General features: G+C 34.3%; 1 protein-coding gene across 6 annotated transcripts in view; it reads left to right on the top strand.

Moving 5' to 3' along the window:
- Usp34 (ubiquitin specific peptidase 34) overlaps positions 1-17,993 on the top strand; it is a 194,577-nt gene that overhangs the window by 46,943 nt on the left and 129,641 nt on the right. For all 6 annotated transcript variants that reach the window (XM_074049804.1, XM_074049807.1, XM_074049805.1 and 3 more), the window contains 10 exons: positions 783-850; positions 1,750-1,942; positions 3,946-4,007; positions 8,447-8,528; positions 8,609-8,701; positions 13,116-13,241; positions 13,397-13,526; positions 14,368-14,403; positions 15,206-15,336; positions 15,602-16,224. In XM_074049804.1, coding sequence (XP_073905905.1) covers positions 783-850; positions 1,750-1,942; positions 3,946-4,007; positions 8,447-8,528; positions 8,609-8,701; positions 13,116-13,241; positions 13,397-13,526; positions 14,368-14,403; positions 15,206-15,336; positions 15,602-16,224 — 1,544 coding nt within the window. The remainder of the gene's footprint in view (positions 1-782; positions 851-1,749; positions 1,943-3,945; positions 4,008-8,446; positions 8,529-8,608; positions 8,702-13,115; positions 13,242-13,396; positions 13,527-14,367; positions 14,404-15,205; positions 15,337-15,601; positions 16,225-17,993) is intronic.

Genomic DNA, 17,993 nt, shown 5'->3' with positions numbered 1-17,993 from the left:
CCTCAATCCTCACATTCTTAGCCTCCCAAGTAGCAAGGATTACAGGCGTGAGCCAGCCACCAGCACCCGGCTAAATTTTAAGTGTAATGTTGGGGAGAGCTCTAGATTAATTTTCTTGCTGGCACCAGTGACTCATGCCTGTAACCTCAGCTACTTGGGAGGGTGGGATTGGGAGGGTTGAAGTTCTAGGTGAGCTTGGGCAAATAGTTCATGAGACCTTATCTCCAAAATAAACAGAGCAAAACAGACTGGAGGTGTAACTCAAGTAGTAAAGTGCCTTCTTTGCAAGCATGAAGCTCTGAGTTCAAACCACAATCCCATCCCTGTTGAAAAAAAAAAAAAAAAGCAATTTTGGATTTTTTTTTTTTAAACAGGTAAACTCAAAAGGTTTTTGATGGTCACATCAAATGACTGAATGAATTTTTCTGAGAAACAATAAATGCTTACGAACATTATCTGAAACAACTCTCAGCAACTTCTTACCTACAAATGAATAGTACCAAGGGGAGGGGAATGTGGTTAGCCTTAGACCATCAAAGTAAAGGTTTAGGGACTGGTGGAATGAATGGCTCAAATGGTAGAGTGCTGTCTGGCAAACATGAGGCTCAAATTTCAAACCCCAGTACCACCAAAACCAGCCAAACAAACAAACAAAAACATCCTTCCTTCAAAGTAAAGATTTAATATTGCTGTTTCACAGGCTCCATTTTTAATTAGTTTGGTGAAAAACAGGTGCTTCGTATTTTTTTGCACATTAACATCATTTTTATGTTTCTTTATAGATTAGAATATGGCTACATATTCCTGCTGTAATGCAGCATATTATACCTTTTAGGACCTATGTTATCAGGTAAGTTTATAAAATTTCTTTTTCTGATCATTTATTTAATGCATTTAAATAATTCATAACAGGTTAATATTGAAAGTCCCTTGTAGTCCTCTAGAGAAAATTCTAGTTAACATTTGAGTGTACATTATTTCTTATGTAAGTGTTTATATTTAATGTTTACATTTTAGAATTTATTCAGCCTTTTTTTTTAATGTGAGTATATAAAAAGAATTAACGATTAATACTGGTTTTCCTACTCAAGTGAAGTTTTGTATTGTAGCAACTGGGACTATAACACAAAAAAACTGATTTAAACCCTGTCTATTTAGAAAATAAACGTATAAAATAGTCCATCAGAAAGTGCTATGTATCACAGAATAAATACGAGAAAAGGTGGATTAAGTGTTTGGGAGGTTGTGTTAAAATTTGTGTGTGTGTTATTTTAAATATGGGGATGGGGATGGTTTCCTTGAGGTCACATTTGAGGGTTTTTTGTTATTGTTTGTTTCTTTTTGGCAATACTAGAATTGAACTCTATTCTAGAATAGAAGGTGGAGGAAAGGTTTTGCTGATTAGACTTCATTTGTGTGAATAAAAATCAAAAGTTTTTTATAATTTTTTTCTCTATTCATTTGCAAAATTGTGAGTGCTTGCTATTTTCTGATACTGTTTGAGGTGCTGGAGAAGGTATCAGAATACCCCAGATACTCTGATAAGGCAAGTAAGGTAGTATAATAGACAATATGAAGCTTTTCTAAAAGGTGACATCTAAAAGGACATAGTTTAAATTGGGAATATGTCTCAGAATGCTGTGTTCTACTACTGTATAAACCTGAAGGTATGGAGCAAAGGAATGTTGGTAGATTTAGTAGTGTTTCTTTTAAGAGTTTTTGTGCATTTTCTATTTTTGAATCATTTAGGTATTTATGCAAGCTCTCTGATCAGGAGTTACGACAAAGTGCAGCTCGTAACATGGCTGACTTAATGTGGAGCACAGTGAAAGAACCGTTGGATACAACATTATGCTTTGATAAAGAGAGTCTTGATCTTGCATTTAAGTACTTTATGTCACCTACTTTGACTATGAGGTTGGCTGGATTGAGTCAGATAACAGTAAGCTTTATTTCTGATCATTTTTTAGTTTGCTTTCTAGGCTATTATATTAACACCCACTCTTCATGAAGCACTTTATGCTTGGCATTCTGCTAAGTGTTTCATATGGATTACTTTGTATTGTCTTCACAAATAATTTCTGTCTTTCTTATTTTAAATACGAGTAAAGTCAGGCTTAGATTATAAGGATTTCTACCTTAGTTCTGTTTGATTTCTGACTCTTAACTCTTTCACCATTTTATGTGAGTGTTTTTCTTTTGTTTTCTTTTTTTGAGCTGGGGTCTCCCTGTGCAGCTCAGCTGACCTTTATTTCTGGGACTCAAGCTGCCCTTCTGCCTTAGCCTCCCAAGGAGCTGGCATGCACCACCATACCTAGCCACCATTTTTATTTATTTATTTTTGAGACAGGGTCTTGCCCAGACTGACCTTAAACTTGAAATCCTTCTCAGCCTCTCCATTGTTGGTATTATAGATGCCACTATACCCAGCATGTATCCAGATTATAGCTTTAATTATTATCATTGTTACTATTATTTTGAGATGCGATTTTGCTATGTAGCTAGGGCTAGCCTTGAATTTGAAATTCTCCTAATTTCACCTTTCTGGAGCTGGGATGATAAGCATGTCCCACTATGCCTGGCAACTATTCAGTGTTTAACATTTAGAGAGCAATGTTTTTAGAAAAATAATTGGGAGGGATTATAAATAGTTAATTTGCCAGGCAGAAGCCAAAGGTCATTGAGCCATAGGTCAAATCTGACCAACCACAATATGTTATTTATTTTGCACAGTATTAAATACTGTTTTCAGTGAGAGAAAATAAAAAAATCTATATTCTTAGCTGCTCTTAAGAGAAGTGGGGATGGAAGATGATCTTGATTTTTTTTTTTTTGGTGGTACTGGGATTTGAACACAGAGCCTCATGCTTGCTAGCCAGGCACTTTACCACTTGAGCCACTCTGCTAGCCCTTTTTTGTGTTGGGTATTATTTAGATAGAATCTCACTTTTTTTGTTTGTTTGTTTTTGTTTTGTGTCTGAGCTGGCCTAGAGACATGATCCTCCTGATCTCTGCCTCCCAAGTAGCTAGGAGTACAGTGAGCCACCAGTGCCTGGCAAGATCTTAAATCTTTTATGACAATAACTTGCTAAAGATAAGTTGCTAGCTGAACCCTTAAGAATATATATACTTTTCATGGTTTGCTATAGTCCTCATTATCTTTATTCTATTATACTTTCTGTCTTCTTTTTGTAGTGTAGTTACATTGAAAAATTAAAGTAGCCAAATTTTACTTAGGGATTAAGCTTTCTAATGTAGAAAATACTTCTTGACATTTTCCAAGATAAAACTTTAAAAAAAATTGTATTGATTTTATTTAACCCAATATTTCAAAAATATTATTTTAATATATGATCAATATAAAATTAAGTACACATATTTTTGTTACTGCGCCTTAAAACATCTCTCTCTATGTTAAGCTTCCCAGCATGTCTCAATTCAGAACAGCCACATTTTCAGGTACTCTGGCCCTATGTGCCACAGATTTTTTTTTTTTTTTTTTTTGATGGTACTGAGACTTGGATGCAAGGCTTTTTGCTTATCATTCAGTTGCTCTACTGCTTGAGCCATGCCTCTAGCCCACAAGATGATAAATCTTAAATGGTTTTTATCCAGGATGCTTTTCCTGAAATTTTGTATCTGTAACGACGTAATACTTCTCTGCCTAAATCAGATTTTTGGTTTTATTTTTTTCCTCCTCTGCTTATTTTCTTTAGTGTGTTTAGTATAAGGCATAAGTATTACTTATGGAATGAATTTTAATATTTTATTGTGAGAAAGGAAATAGTCATACTAATTGGGAAGTATGATTATTTGTCTTAACATTTCATCAACTCTCTGCATATATGTATGTGTCTACATATCAGTTCACTATGTTTCTTGCTACTTGCAAATATATACAGGAAAAATTTTGGAAAAAAACTGATTTATTTTCTCTAATCTTAGAATCAACTTCATACCTTCAATGATGTGTGCAATAATGAATCATTAGTATCAGACACAGAAACGTAAGTAGTAGCATTAATTTATACATACAACATTTTAATGTGCAACTACTTATATGGTAAATGTAATTGTGACTTTATTAAATTTGAAGTGTATACTAGAAATTCTTGCCTTATGCCTTTGATTTGTATAGAAAAATATGTTGAAATATTTCTGTTATACTATATACCAACATACGGTATTTGTCACAAAATGCTAAAGGCTACTATTACACAGGAGAATTTTGTGGTGAATATATAGTAATAATTTTCAGAAAGCACACTGTCTTAGTACATGCTTCTACAACAAACTACCATAAATTGGTTGGCTTATAAGCAGTGGAAATTTATTTCCTGTGTTCTGGAGTTTCGAAGTTCATGATAGGTTGACAACGTGATCAGGTTCTAGTGAGGGCTTTTTGATTGCAAACTGGTGTTTTTGTTGTTGTTGCTTACTGTGCCCCATGGCTGAAAGAGAATGAGAAAGCTCTGCTCAGTTTGTACTTTTTCTCCCTCAAATAGAGGCACCAATCCCATTCATGAGGGCTGCACTTTTAAGACCTAATTGTTTCAGTCTACTGCCTTGTACCTTTTCTCCTACCCCCAACCCTGAAAAAAAAGTCTTGAAATTTCCCTTCTGTAATTCCAAGCAAACATAGCTAGGTCTTTATGGTGTGGAAGTAGCAGACAGGGGAATAAGAAGGCATTCCATTCAAAAAGGTATAATGAATAGTCACCCTGAAGGTACAGTTAACAGGATAGAAAGGAGAGTAAATGTTTTGAAGACATTAAGCTAATGACAGTTCAGGTTGGGAAGGAATGATGTGTACAGCATAAGAAAATTGGAGTATAGAGAAAAGTATGTGATAAATATTGTCAGGCACAGTGAATTGGGTCTTTTAAAGCAGTTTTAGCTGGGCGCTGGCAGCTTAGGCCTGTAATCCTAGCTACTTGGGAGGCTGAGATCAGGAAGATCGAGGTTTGAAGCCAACCTGGGTGAATACTTCACGATAACCCCATCTCCAAAATAAGCACATCAAATTGTGCTGGAGATGTATCTCAAGTGGTAGAACGCCTGCATTGCAGAAGTGAAGCTATGAGTTCAAACCTCAGTTCCACCAACCCCTCAAAAAAAAGTTTTAGTAAGGTGTACGTATTGTATACATACATACATTTCACCTATTTAAAATGTACAATTTAGTGAATTTTGTTAAAAATTTTCATAACTTCAGAGAGATCCTGGTTGCCCGTTTGTAGTCAGTCCTATTCCCATTTCATCTTATTAATCTACTCTCTGTCTCTGTAGCCTACGTTTGAATGTTTTATATGAACGGAATCATTTGACAATAAATGATAAATATATATAATAAATTTGATAAAAAGACCACTGTCTTTTTATCTGCCTTTTTTTGGGGAAATCATCCTAGTGATTGAACTCAAGGCTTTGTGCTTGCTGAGTATGTGCTCTACAGCTGAACCACAACTACACCTCTTACTGGCATCTTGCACTTAATATGCTACCTTTTTTGTTGTTGTTCATTTATGTTGTAGTGTATATTACTGCTTCATTCCTTTTTATTGCCAAATACTATTACATTGTATAGTTACAGCACCTTTTGTTTATCTACTTAGCAGTTGATGGATATTTAGATTCTTTCCACTGTTTGATTCATATAAATAATGCTGCTATACATATTTGTGCATAGATTGCTTTTTTTTTTAATTTGTTTTATTCATATGTTCATACAATGCTTGGGTCATTTCTCCCCCCTGCCCCCACCACCTACCTTACCACCCACCCCGCCCCCTTCCTCTCCCCCCCAACCCCTCGTTACCCTGCAGAAACTATTTTGCCCTTATTTCTAATTTTGTTGTAGAGAGAGTATAAGCAATAATAGGAAGGAACAAGGGTTTTTGCTAGTTGAGATAAGGATAGCTATACAGGGAGTTGACTCACATTAATTTCCTGTGCATGTGTGTTACCTTCTAGGTTAATTCTTCTTGATCTAAACTTTTCTCTAGTTCCTGGTCCCCTTCTCCTGTTGGCCTCAGTTGCTTTTAAGGTATCTGCTTTAGTTTCTCTGTGTTGAGGGCAAAAAATGCTAGCCAATTTTTTAGGTGTCTTACCTATCCTCATAGCTCCCTTGTGTGCTCTTGCTTTTATCATGTGCATAGGTTGTCTTGTGGACATATGTTTTCATTTTTGATGGTAGATACTGGGGAATAGGATTCCTGGCTTGTTCACTCAATTTATGTTTTAACTTTTTTGGAAACTGCCAAATTATTTTCCAGTGTGCCTGTATCATTTTCTGTTTCCACTAGTTCCCATTTCTCTCCATTCTCGCCAGCACTTGTTACTATATTTTTTATTGTAGCAAAAATAAAATGGTATTTCGTTGTTTTTAACTTGGATTTCTCTACCTAATTACTAATGATGTTAAACATCTTTTTAGAGTGTATTGTGTGTTGCTGGGCATTGGACTCAGAGCCTCATGCTTGCTAAATAGATCCCTACCACACGGTTACTTTTAGCTACTTCTCCTTGATATTTCACACATGTATGCATCATACTTTAATCAGATTAACCCCCTCTATTGTTTACTCTTTCTCTGTTGCCCTGCTCCCTTATTCAACAGGGTAAACAGTACATTTCATTGTACTATCTTCATTCACAAATGCAGTGTATTTCCTTTTTTTTTTTTTTGCGGTACCAGGGCTTGAACTCAGGGTATACATACACCTTGAGCTACTCCACCAGCCCTTTTTGTGATTGTTCTTTTTGAGATAGGGTCTTGTGAACTATTTGCTTGGGCTGGGTTAGAACCACAATCCTCCTGATCTCTGCTTCCTGAGTAGCTACAGTTATAGGCATGAGCCACTGGAGCCATGCTAAAGTCTGACTTTGGGGGCAGCATGTATTTGGGTCTTAAAAAAAAAAAAATCTAGTCCCACATTCTTTTTGTGGAGTTTTTAATCCATTCACTACTAATGTTATTCATATAGCTGGTTTTACATCTATCATTTTGCTATTGATTTTCGTTGTATATCATGTCTCTATATTTCTCTTTTACTACCTTATTTTGCAGTATGTATGTTCATTCTAGTATTGTAATTCCTTTTTTTGTGGATTTGAACTAGGATTTGAACTCAGGGCTTCATATTTGTAAAGGAGGTTCTTTTCCACTTGAGTCACACCTCTAGTCCATTTGGCTTTGGTTATTTTATAGATAGGGGGTCTAGTGAACAATTTGTCTGGGCTAGCCTCAAGCTGCAATCCTGCTGATCTTAGCTTCCCAGGTAGCTAAGATTATAAGAGTGAGCCACTGGAACCCAGGTGTAATTCCATTTTTTATATTTAAAACTTATTTTCTTACTGGTTTCTTTGTGGGTTACAGTACATATTTAACTTCATCATATTAGTACTAATTTAATTCTAATAAAATATAAAATCTTGCTCGATACAGTTCTATTACTCTGTTCCTGATAACAATTCAACTACTGACCTCATTTACCTAGTTGTAATTCTTTTATTGCTTTTAAGATTTTTCTCTGTAGCTTTCAACAATTTACATATGATGTAGTCTCTTTGTGATTTCTTTGGATCATCTTATTTGGAATTTGTTGGGCTTTGTGGATACGTAGGTGAATATGTTTCATCAAATTTGATGGATTTTAGACATTATTTCTTCAAATAATTTAACTGGCTCACACCTGTTTTCCTCTTTCTGGGACTCTTATCTGTATGTTTCCAGAGGCCTGAGTGGTGGTTATTGATAATATTGTTGTGTTTTTATAGTTTACTTGGCTGTTATAAAACTCCCCACATCTCCTTTTAATGTCTTCCAGGAATCTGAAAGGAGTTTATTTTTTAGAAATTCACTTTATTTGGTGAAATTTTCATATATTGTGTAGAGAGTTGGTTCTTAAGGATTACAACTTCAACAGGGCTACCAAGAAATAGTTAAAATATATCAATAGTTTTATTTTAATATTCTACCCACTTCCTTATAATATGCCTATTACTTCCCTTTTCATTCGTCATTAGAATCTTAATTAGTATCAGGCAAGAAACTTAAAATTTAGTTTGGGGATAATTCTTCCTGGCTTCATCCTTTTGGTAATCTACTTTCCTATTTTACTGATTGCATTATAGAGACCATAGTGAGAAATCTTTTCCTGAATGCTTCAGTGCCTACTATGGAAATTTTAAAGTGGGAATGCAAAATTTAGGAGTTGATATTCTCACCTTGGTACCTTTTGTTAGTTTTTTATCCTATCTTTTCAGTTATTTGTTACTTATTTATAAATTCAGGAAATATTAGCTTTTGTTATAGTTTAGTTTTGCTCTACAATACTGTGACTAATTGTGTGAAGAATAAACGCAGGTTTTTAACTGAGTCTGCCTTTTGGACATGGGATAGGATACTAAAATTTTCTTTTAATGTTTTATCATTTGACTTTAGGTCCATTGCAAAAGAACTTGCAGATTGGCTTATTAGCAACAATGTAGTAGAGCATATATTTGGACCAAATTTACATATTGAGGTTTGTAAACAATTACATCGTTTATGTATTCTATAGAGAGTATTTTTAAGAGATAACTATATTAAGTGTTCCTTTTCCAGATTATCAAACAATGCCAAGTGATTTTGAATTTCTTGGCAGCAGAAGGACGACTGAGTACTCAGCATATTGACTGCATTTGGGCTGCAGCGCAGGTAATATTAAGAGGTTCTGTTTATCAAGTGCTTTCTTAAGTTTTCTAAGTGCTTTACTTCCCTATGATGTAAATTAATATAGAAAAGCTGGGAATGGAACCTGAGGTATGGCTTGAGACCATGTGGTACTGATAGAACTGAGGGAAATCACAGTTAATCAGAACTTCTTCAGGAAATTATTTTGGTTTAAGAGAGACATTTTCCTTTCGTTCTCATTTATAAAGTCTAACCTTATATTCTAAATGTCATATGTTTCTTTTTTGTTGTACTATTTTTTCTTTATCTTTTGAATAGCCATATATATCCATCCATATGATTCAAAATCCAAAAAGTAAATATAAAAGGACATATTAAACATTGCCCCATCCACTTCTGATCTCTGAAGCATGTGGTTTTTAATCATCTCAACTGCATCAGATTTCTCTATAAATAGCTGACTGAATACATTTTTCTTCCCTTTTATCTTTCACAAATGTAGCATACCAGAGAGACTTGGCTTATTTCTTTCTTTCTTTTTTTTTTTTTTGAGATAGGGTCTCACCTTGTGACCTAGGCTGGCCTCAAACTAACAATTCTGCTCAGCTCCTGAGTGCTTAGACTATCAACATGTACCACCATGCCAGGCTTGGCTTTGTTTGACTTAATAATTTATTCTGGAGATTTCACATCAGTATATAAAGTGCTTATTTGTGTGTGTATATGTGTATATTTATTTATTTATTTTGGTGCCAGGATTGGACCGAGGGCTTTGTGCATGCTAAGCATATGTTTTACCACTGAACTACTTCCCCAGCCCGTTAGTTTTTTTTAAAGCCTGAATGGCGTTTCATTATTTGTATGTATAATTTACTTGACTAATCCCCATATCATGTGCATGATTTTTCCCAGTTCTTTAACTCTGAAGAATGCTGTAATAAGTAACTTCAAATACAGTCATTTCCTCCTACAGCAAATTTATGGAGGATGAATTCTTACTTAAGTAGAATGGCTTGTTTAAAGTATATGTATTCTTTAACTGTGCTACTTTTCTCTTAGCCTCCTTAATGTGTCTTCCTTAAACTTTTTGCTTTTTGTTAATTTGGTGGGTGAAAAGAGATCTCTGATGTTTTAAATTTGTGTTTCTTTTACTTTGAGGTTCCATATCTTAGGTTAAAGAGCTATTCTTGGTTTCTTCTCTGGGAATATCTGTTCACATTTTTTTGCCATTTGTCAGTTGCTTTGCTTGTTTTTCTTATTTCTAGCTTTTTTAATTTCAATACAATTGGTATTTTGTTACTAAGATTTATATTGTTTCGTGTTGTCTTAAATGGTGTTTGTTATTGAATTTCAAATTTGATTTCAAATTTGTTGAATTTTTTTATGGCCTATGAATTTTTCATGGTTTGAAATACTTTCTCTACTCTAAACATTATAAAAGAATTCCCCTTTAGAGTCTTTCTATACATTTCCCGTTGAAATTTTATATTTTAATGTTTTATGCAGCTCAAATTTATCTTGGCTTGAGGTATCATATATGTATCCAGATTTTTAGCCAGTTTTTAAATTAATTGTCCGTTTCTTTTGTTCAGTAACTCATCCTGTCTTCACTGACTTGAAGTATCAATTTAGTCATGATCAGTTTTCTGAACTTTCTAGACTAACCTGTTTGTCTAGTTATGATCTCTACTAGGGATTGGTAAACTTAAGACCTATGAGCCGGCTATCTGGTAGCATAAATAGTTTCATTGCAACACTTTCCCATTCTTTTACATATTGTCTATAGCTAGTTCCCCACTACAGAGGGAAAATTCAATGAGTGAACGGAGACCACATGGCCTGACTGGCCTTTGAAGAGACTATTTGCTGAAACCTGTTTCTTTCTTTCTTTCTCCCATCTTTGTAGTTTTGAGAAAATATCCTGTAGGGCTAGTTCTTCCTCATTTATTTTTAGAATGTTTTTGTATTATTTTCCATATGAATTTTAGCTAAGGATCTGCTTCTGGCTAAGTTCAGCCTACTGAAGTTTTCAGAACTTTCCAAAATAGTACCACCAGCTTTAATACATGAGCCTGTTGGGGATGTTTCATATTCATCCATAATACCCTCAGTTAATACTGCTTTTTTAATGCCTGCCAAATAATGAGTGCAACTCTTTAAATCCTATGGTAATAACTTAAGATAGTTTTCTTGAAACAATTGCAGCTAGCCTCAGTACCTGAACTTCACCAGTTGGAACACAGAATTTAAGGTATTAGAGGATATGGTTCTGATTTCTCACTCTGGCTCTAGAAAGGGGCACTGGAAACCTGTGTGTTTATATAGCTATCTACCATAGGGCTGGGATTGGGGTTGAGTTGGGAATGGCTACAGCTGTGGCACCAAAGGCAGAAATTGGCTAATATTTACACAGTTTACCAATCAGATTTTCCTTTGCCAGATGTAAGAGTTCAGCTTAAGACTATAGTTCCTGAATAGATTCTTCATACAATTTCTCCTATTACATTAGTTGTCTAGAGGCAGATATGGATTCTTGGCACTTTTTTTTTTCCTGTCATCTTCTCTAATGTCCTTTCCTCTCTTTTGATAACTAGTTGAGAATATTTTGTGAACCAGCTTCATATTGCTATCATTATGAGGAAAAAGTGTCAGTGTGATCTTAATAAAAATTTTTCCTTTGCTCTTTTGTTTGTTTACTATATTGCCAAGAATGGCCTTGAACTCTGGATCTGCCTGGCTCAGCCTCCTGATTGCTGGGATTATAAGTGTGTACTACCATGCCTGGTTTCTGTAGTTTAATTAATTTTCTTAATGTGTGCATCTAAAAGGGCCTAATATATTTCTTGCTTCAGTTAAAAGATTTCATGATCTTTTTCTCAAGGATCTTTTTAATTAAAGATAGGCAAGATATTTGATATGAAAAGTCTTATGGAAATCCCATTAATGATTAAATTGGCAAAAAAAATCAAGTTTATTATATTCTCTATCACATTTTAACTAGAAAAACTATCTAGAGTAACTCTGCCATAGTCATTTGTTGGCAAAAAGCAAGTATGAACTGTTACTGTAGTTTAATTATGTTAAAATTAACATTCTTAGATAAGACATAAGAAAGAAGTAAACATGATTATTCACTTACCTTTAAAATGAAAGAATATTTGTAGTTTCAAAGTACTGCCATTGTTTTTCTAATGGATTACTAGTAATCCATTAGAAAATACTACAGAACAAAGTAAATAGTTCTTAAGTAGTATAGTTTATAGGAAGTTTCACCAACATAGAATTCCTCTAATATTATTTTATTACTTTTATTTACTGTGATACAGCAGCAGAAGATAATTCATAAGGTTTTTATTTATGAAATATAAAAATCAAAATCAATGCCTTAGATTGAAAAAATAGTCATTTTCATATAGACTTCTTATGTATTAAAAATAATAGGAAATCTTAACCTTTTACATTTAAGAGCCCTCAAATTGATAATTCCTGGTCTATTATTTGGTTCTTTCACTTAATTTAGCAATTAGCAGCTTAAGGTATGAAAGACATTTGCTTTTCATATGTAATATTTAGCCACATCTTCATAAATAATACATTTTCCCTCATGTATTTGCATATTTCTGCTTTTTGTAACAGAATCTTTTTGTTTCTTGGTTTGTTACAACAGACTTTTCTGATAAGAGAAATCTTTTAAACATTTACTGTAAGATGGTAATATACCTGAAATAATATTTTACCTTTTTTTGGGAGGGGGCAGTAGTGGGATTTGAACTCAGGTCCTCATGCTCGCTAGGCAGGTATTCCACCACTTCAGCAGCCCTGTTTTGTGTTGGGTTTTTTTCAAGATAGGGTCTTAAGAACTATTTGCTCAGGCTGGCTTTGAACCACTGTCCTCCTGATCACTGCCTCCCAAGAAGCTAGGATTACAGGTGTGAGCCACTGGTGCTGGACCTGTTTTTTGTGGGTTTTTTTTTCTTAATTGTAATTTGTTTTATTTGTAATTTTATAGTTTACCTTCATTTTAGTCTTTAACTTTTTTTTTTTTTTCCCCTCTCCTCGTGGTGCTATGGATCAAACCCAGGGCCTTTCACATACTATGCTATTCTGGAGCTCTGCCACTGAACTATACACCCAGCCCTTACTTTTTTTTAAAATTAATAATAAGTATGTAAATTTCATTGGAATCCTCATTATACTTGAATTTTTATTTATTGTGGGATTCCCTTTTATGACTAAGAAATTAAGGTTGTAGTTTAAGATAAATGAGTTTAAGTCAGATTTCATTTTCACTATGTTTTTATGCCTTTTATGATATTTAGTAGTTAGTATTTTACTAACATATATTGGTAATTGGCAAATGTCTTGGCTTTGCAAACTGTGTAACTTCTTTCATACCAAGTTATTTACTTCAACTATTGCCTCTACTTTTATTTTGTAGTTGAAACATTGTAGTCGGTATATTCATGACTTGTTTCCTTCGCTCATCAAGAATTTGGATCCAGTACCACTTAGACATCTCCTTAATCTGGTCTCAGCTCTTGAGCCAAGTGTTCATACTGAACAGGTAATTTTTTCTTTCATAAAATAACAATTTATGTTGTTATTAAGATAATTTCACTTGTAGCTTATTTAGTGTTGGCATTTCCGTAGTCAAAAAAAACCCTTTAAACTTGTTCCAATGTTGCCTGAGTGCCTCCAACTTTATTTTCTGTTTTTTAGACATTGTACTTGGCATCCATGTTAATTAAGGCATTGTGGAATAATGCACTGGCAGCTAAGGCTCAACTATCTAAACAGAGTTCTTTTGCATCTTTATTAAACACTAATATTCCCATTGGAAATAAAAAAGGTTAGTAAAGTGTCTTGTATTTTGAAAGTAGTTGTTCAAAAGTTGAGTTTATGACTCAAATTTTAATTATTTTCTGCTAATACAGGTTGGGAATCCCTAATCTGAAAGTTCTAAATTCAAAATGTTGTAAAATCTACAATTTTTTGAAGAAAGACATGATGACAGAAAATGGAAAATTTATTAGTAAAATCAAAGGTGGACCTCAAAATAATGTATAAAATTACTCTTAGGCTATGTGTATAATAAGCTTGATGAGGAAAGTGACATATAAAGCATATATGAATCATAAATGAATCCTGTGTTCTTTCTTGGGTCCTATCCCCAAGATTTGTATTTGCAAGTATTCCAAAATCTGGAAAGATCCAAAATGTGAGACACTTTGGGTCTGAAGCATTTTAGATTAGAGATATTTAGCCTATACTGACGATTCAGTCTTAATTTTTAGATAAGTTTGGGATCGGAGGTAGACTGTACATGAAAGGGTTAATTAAGCATGATTAGTTACTTTAAAAAATAAACAAAAGCCTTCTTTAAAACAATTTTGAGGATAGAACATAATAATAGAGTTGTGTTTTTGTGTTTTCTCCTTGAAAGTTTTTGTTATTGTTTTAGTATGTCAGGTATCTTTCAAGGTCTTTCTAAAACTAAACTTAAATCCAGTTTTTGTCTCCTCACATTACATGCTACTATTTTAGGTTTTTCTGAGTACACCCACAACAACTTGCAGGTTTCTCCATCTACATCTTGTTGATTATGTTATTTATATAAGCATCTGATACACTATCCCAAACAAGGTCAGTGACTTAGAATATTTTCCTCCTGTTTTTTCCTTTTCCTTCAGAGGAAGAAGAGCTCAGAAGAGCAGCTCCATCACCTTGTAAGTTGAGTCTTAGATATGCATGACAGTGTTATATCGTTTGGGTGATATTTGAGTTGATTGGTTTTATATAGTAATATATTTGTATTAGAGTCATACATTTCATTTTAAAAAGAAGACATCAGTCTTAGTTATCCATCTTACCCTTTTTTTTTCTTTTTCTTTTTTTGGTGGTGATGGGGATTGAACCCAGGACCTCAAGCATGCTAGGCAAGGGAAGGTACTTATCATTCCACTGAGCTGTAGCTCTATCCCACGTTTTACCAGTTTTGTTTAAAATTATTAGTATCTTGGCTTTTAATTGAAATCATGTGTATTCTCTTTAGAAAAAAATGAAATGGAGTTGGGTGTAGTGGCACACACCTGTTATCCCTGCTACTTCTGAGGCAGAGATGGTTGTGGTTTGAAGCCAACTGGGGCAGAAGTTAATGAGACCCTGTTTTAAAAAGAAGTTGGGTGTGTCAGTACCACCAGGAAACAAAACCATAAAAACCAGTAGAAAAGATGCTGGGTGTGGTGTTACACACCTGAAATCCCAGCTGCTGTAGAGATCTCTGTACAGACTGGCCTGGGCAAAAGCTTGAGCCACTATCTGAAAAACAAACAGTGGTAGAAACTAACAAGTGCAAGGCCAAGTTCAATTCCTAGTATCACCCAAAAAGAAAAATAGTTGACAAGTGTTGGCAAATTTAAAGATTGTATTTTGACTACTTAACATAGAACTTTGCTAAATAGCTCAAGGAATTAAAAGATAATCTCAATTAGACAAATGTTAATAAAATTAAAAGTGTATTTTGTATAGGGTCACCTGCAGCGAGTCCTCAAAGCAGTGATAACAGTGATACACATCAAAGTGGAGGCAGTGATATTGAAATGGATGAGCAACTTATTAATAGAACCAAACATGTACAGCAGCGACTTTCAGACACGGAGGTAGGTAAATAGTTTTTCCCTTTTTAAAGGGTTTTAAAAGTTTTCTGTCACATTTATCATTTGGACTGGGAATACAAATATAATCCCTGTTGGTTTTTCTAAGTAGTATTTTTGACATCTTTTGAGATTTTGATTCCATTTTGTATTGTTCAAAGAAATAGGGCAGTGCTATAGCAACCTTTAAAAAAAAAAACACAGTGTGTCCATATGAGTTACTTTTTTCTTACTAGTTTGAATTTTTGAATGTATTTGTTTATAAATACAGGAATCCATGCAGGGAAGTTCTGATGAAACTGCCAACAGTGGTGAAGATGGAAGCAGTGGTCCTGGTAGCAGTAGTGGGCATAGTGATGGGTCAAGCAATGAAGTCAACTCTAGCCATGCGAGCCAGTCAGCTGGGAGTCCTGGAAGTGAGGTGCAGTCAGAAGACATTGCAGATATTGAAGCCCTTAAAGAAGAAGATGAAGATGATGATCGTGGTCATAATCCTCCCAAAAGCAGTTGTAGTACAGATCTTCGAAATAGAAAGCTAGAAAGTCAAGCTGGCATTTGCTTGGGGGAATCCCAGGGCCCATCTGAAAGAAATGGGACAAGCAGTGGAACAGGGAAGGACCTGGTTTTTAATACTGAGTCATTGCCATCAGTAGATAATCGAATACGAATGCTGGATGCTTGTGCTCATTCTGAAGACCCAGAACATGGTATTTCAGGGGAAATGAATGCTGCTCACATAGCACAAGGTCCTCAGGAATCTTGTATCACACGAACTGGGGATTTCCTTGGGGAGACTATTGGGAATGAATTATTCAATTGTCGGCAGTTTATTGGTCCTCAGCATCACCACCACCATCACCACCACCACCACCACCACCACCACCACCATGATGGGTAAGCCTACTTAAAAATAAATATTTTGTGTATATTGCCTTTGGGGGGAAGTATCATACCTACCACTTAAGTTGCAGTTTATTTTACATTAGTGCTGTGTAGTAGTAATATGATTTAAAGTATAAATTCAAGCCATAAATACGGTAATGTTAGATTTTATGTAAAAGAAGTATAATGAAGGTGTGAGAATGTGCCTCAGTAGTAGACTGCTTTCCCAGTGTGCCACAATACTCTAGGTTCAGTTCTCAACACTATAGGAAAAAAAATAAGGTGGTAAGATTCATTTTAATTATATATTTTATTTAAACCTGTAATATTTAAGTACCATTTCCATATAAGCCAGGTTAAAATTAAGGTATTTTGTCTTTTTTTTTTCCTTGCTGAGTTTTAAAGTTGTGTGTGTGTGTGTTTATGTTTGTAGAGCTGGAAATAAAACCCAGGGACTCACATGTGATAGGCACGTGCTCTATTACTGAGCTGTATCCCCGAGATCCCATTAATAGGGATGCAGAGTATCTCTATTTAGTCCGGCCACTTTTTATATTTGTAATGGCCACATGTATGCCTAGTAGGTATTATATTAGACAACATAGATTTAGATCTTCATCTTTTTGTAATAATTGCCTAAAAGCAGATGTAAAATTGTTTGTGGAAACTTCCACTAAACTTGAATGATGGAAAGGGAAATTTTATGCCACCATCTAATTTTAGGATATTAGTAAGGGTAAGCTGCAGGATAAAGTTTTTGTGATTATTTGTGAAATATACCCATAGTATTGATAATAAGTGATTCTGTCACTTGCTTGTGGTATCATACTTAGTTTTTCTTACCTTCAATTTTTTGTAACCTATAAAATGGTAATAGGATATCTCTCTTAGGAGTTTATTTTGAGCATTTCTTGGGCTAATGTAATTGTTATATAGTAAGTGGTAACTGCTACTGTTATTGTCATTACAGTAATATTATTTTGAGTTTGGTGAAACATGAATGTATAGTTTATTAGGATAAGTTTTCTAAGACTTGATAATTTGCCAGTCCTTTCAGAATTCAGTTTAGTTGCTTGCTTGAACTATAGGTCTACACATGTCACTTTATTTCCTTTTCAGTTTATTCTCATCAGTAACCCATCCAAACTAAGACAGTATTGTTCTGGATATTTCTTTTATTTGAATTACAGTGATGTGAACGCTGCCTTGGGCATTATAGAATGTTTAGCAGCACATCTATCTGTTATAAATGCCGGTAGCATCCCCTCATTTGTAACTACAAAAAATGTCTTTAGAGACATTGCCAAATGTCCTAAAGCCAAAATCACCTCTGATTAAGAAACTCATATTTTATGTCTGAGATTATAAATAGGCACATTCAAAATTGACACCAGCACTGCTCCTGATGAAGACAAAAGTTACTTCATTATAAAACTGAGGTTCTGTATATTTAGATGAGACCATTGCACATCTTTTAGTCTTGACACTTACCCCATAAGACATTTTTTAAAAAATCAATCCATTAAAATCTTACAGGTTTACCCCTACAAGATATAATGATAATTTTTGTTGAATCCTTTTCTATATTGTCTGTATGATACTATTTGTGAGTCTCTAAATCAACCCTGAACAAATTTTCTTTGTTACTTTTCATCCTTTTGTCCTCATATTCTTTTAGAATACCAACTACAGTATTCTGTAGAGGTGTGTGCTGCTTAATATGCCTTTGTTGAGCTAAAGGAAATGAATTGGGAGAATTCTCATTTTTAAATTTTTTTGGT

The sequence above is a fragment of the Castor canadensis genome, chromosome 12 (genome assembly GCF_047511655.1).
Source record: "Castor canadensis chromosome 12, mCasCan1.hap1v2, whole genome shotgun sequence".
NCBI lineage: Eukaryota > Metazoa > Chordata > Mammalia > Rodentia > Castoridae > Castor > Castor canadensis.
This window is presented reverse-complemented; position numbering and strand designations above follow the sequence as displayed.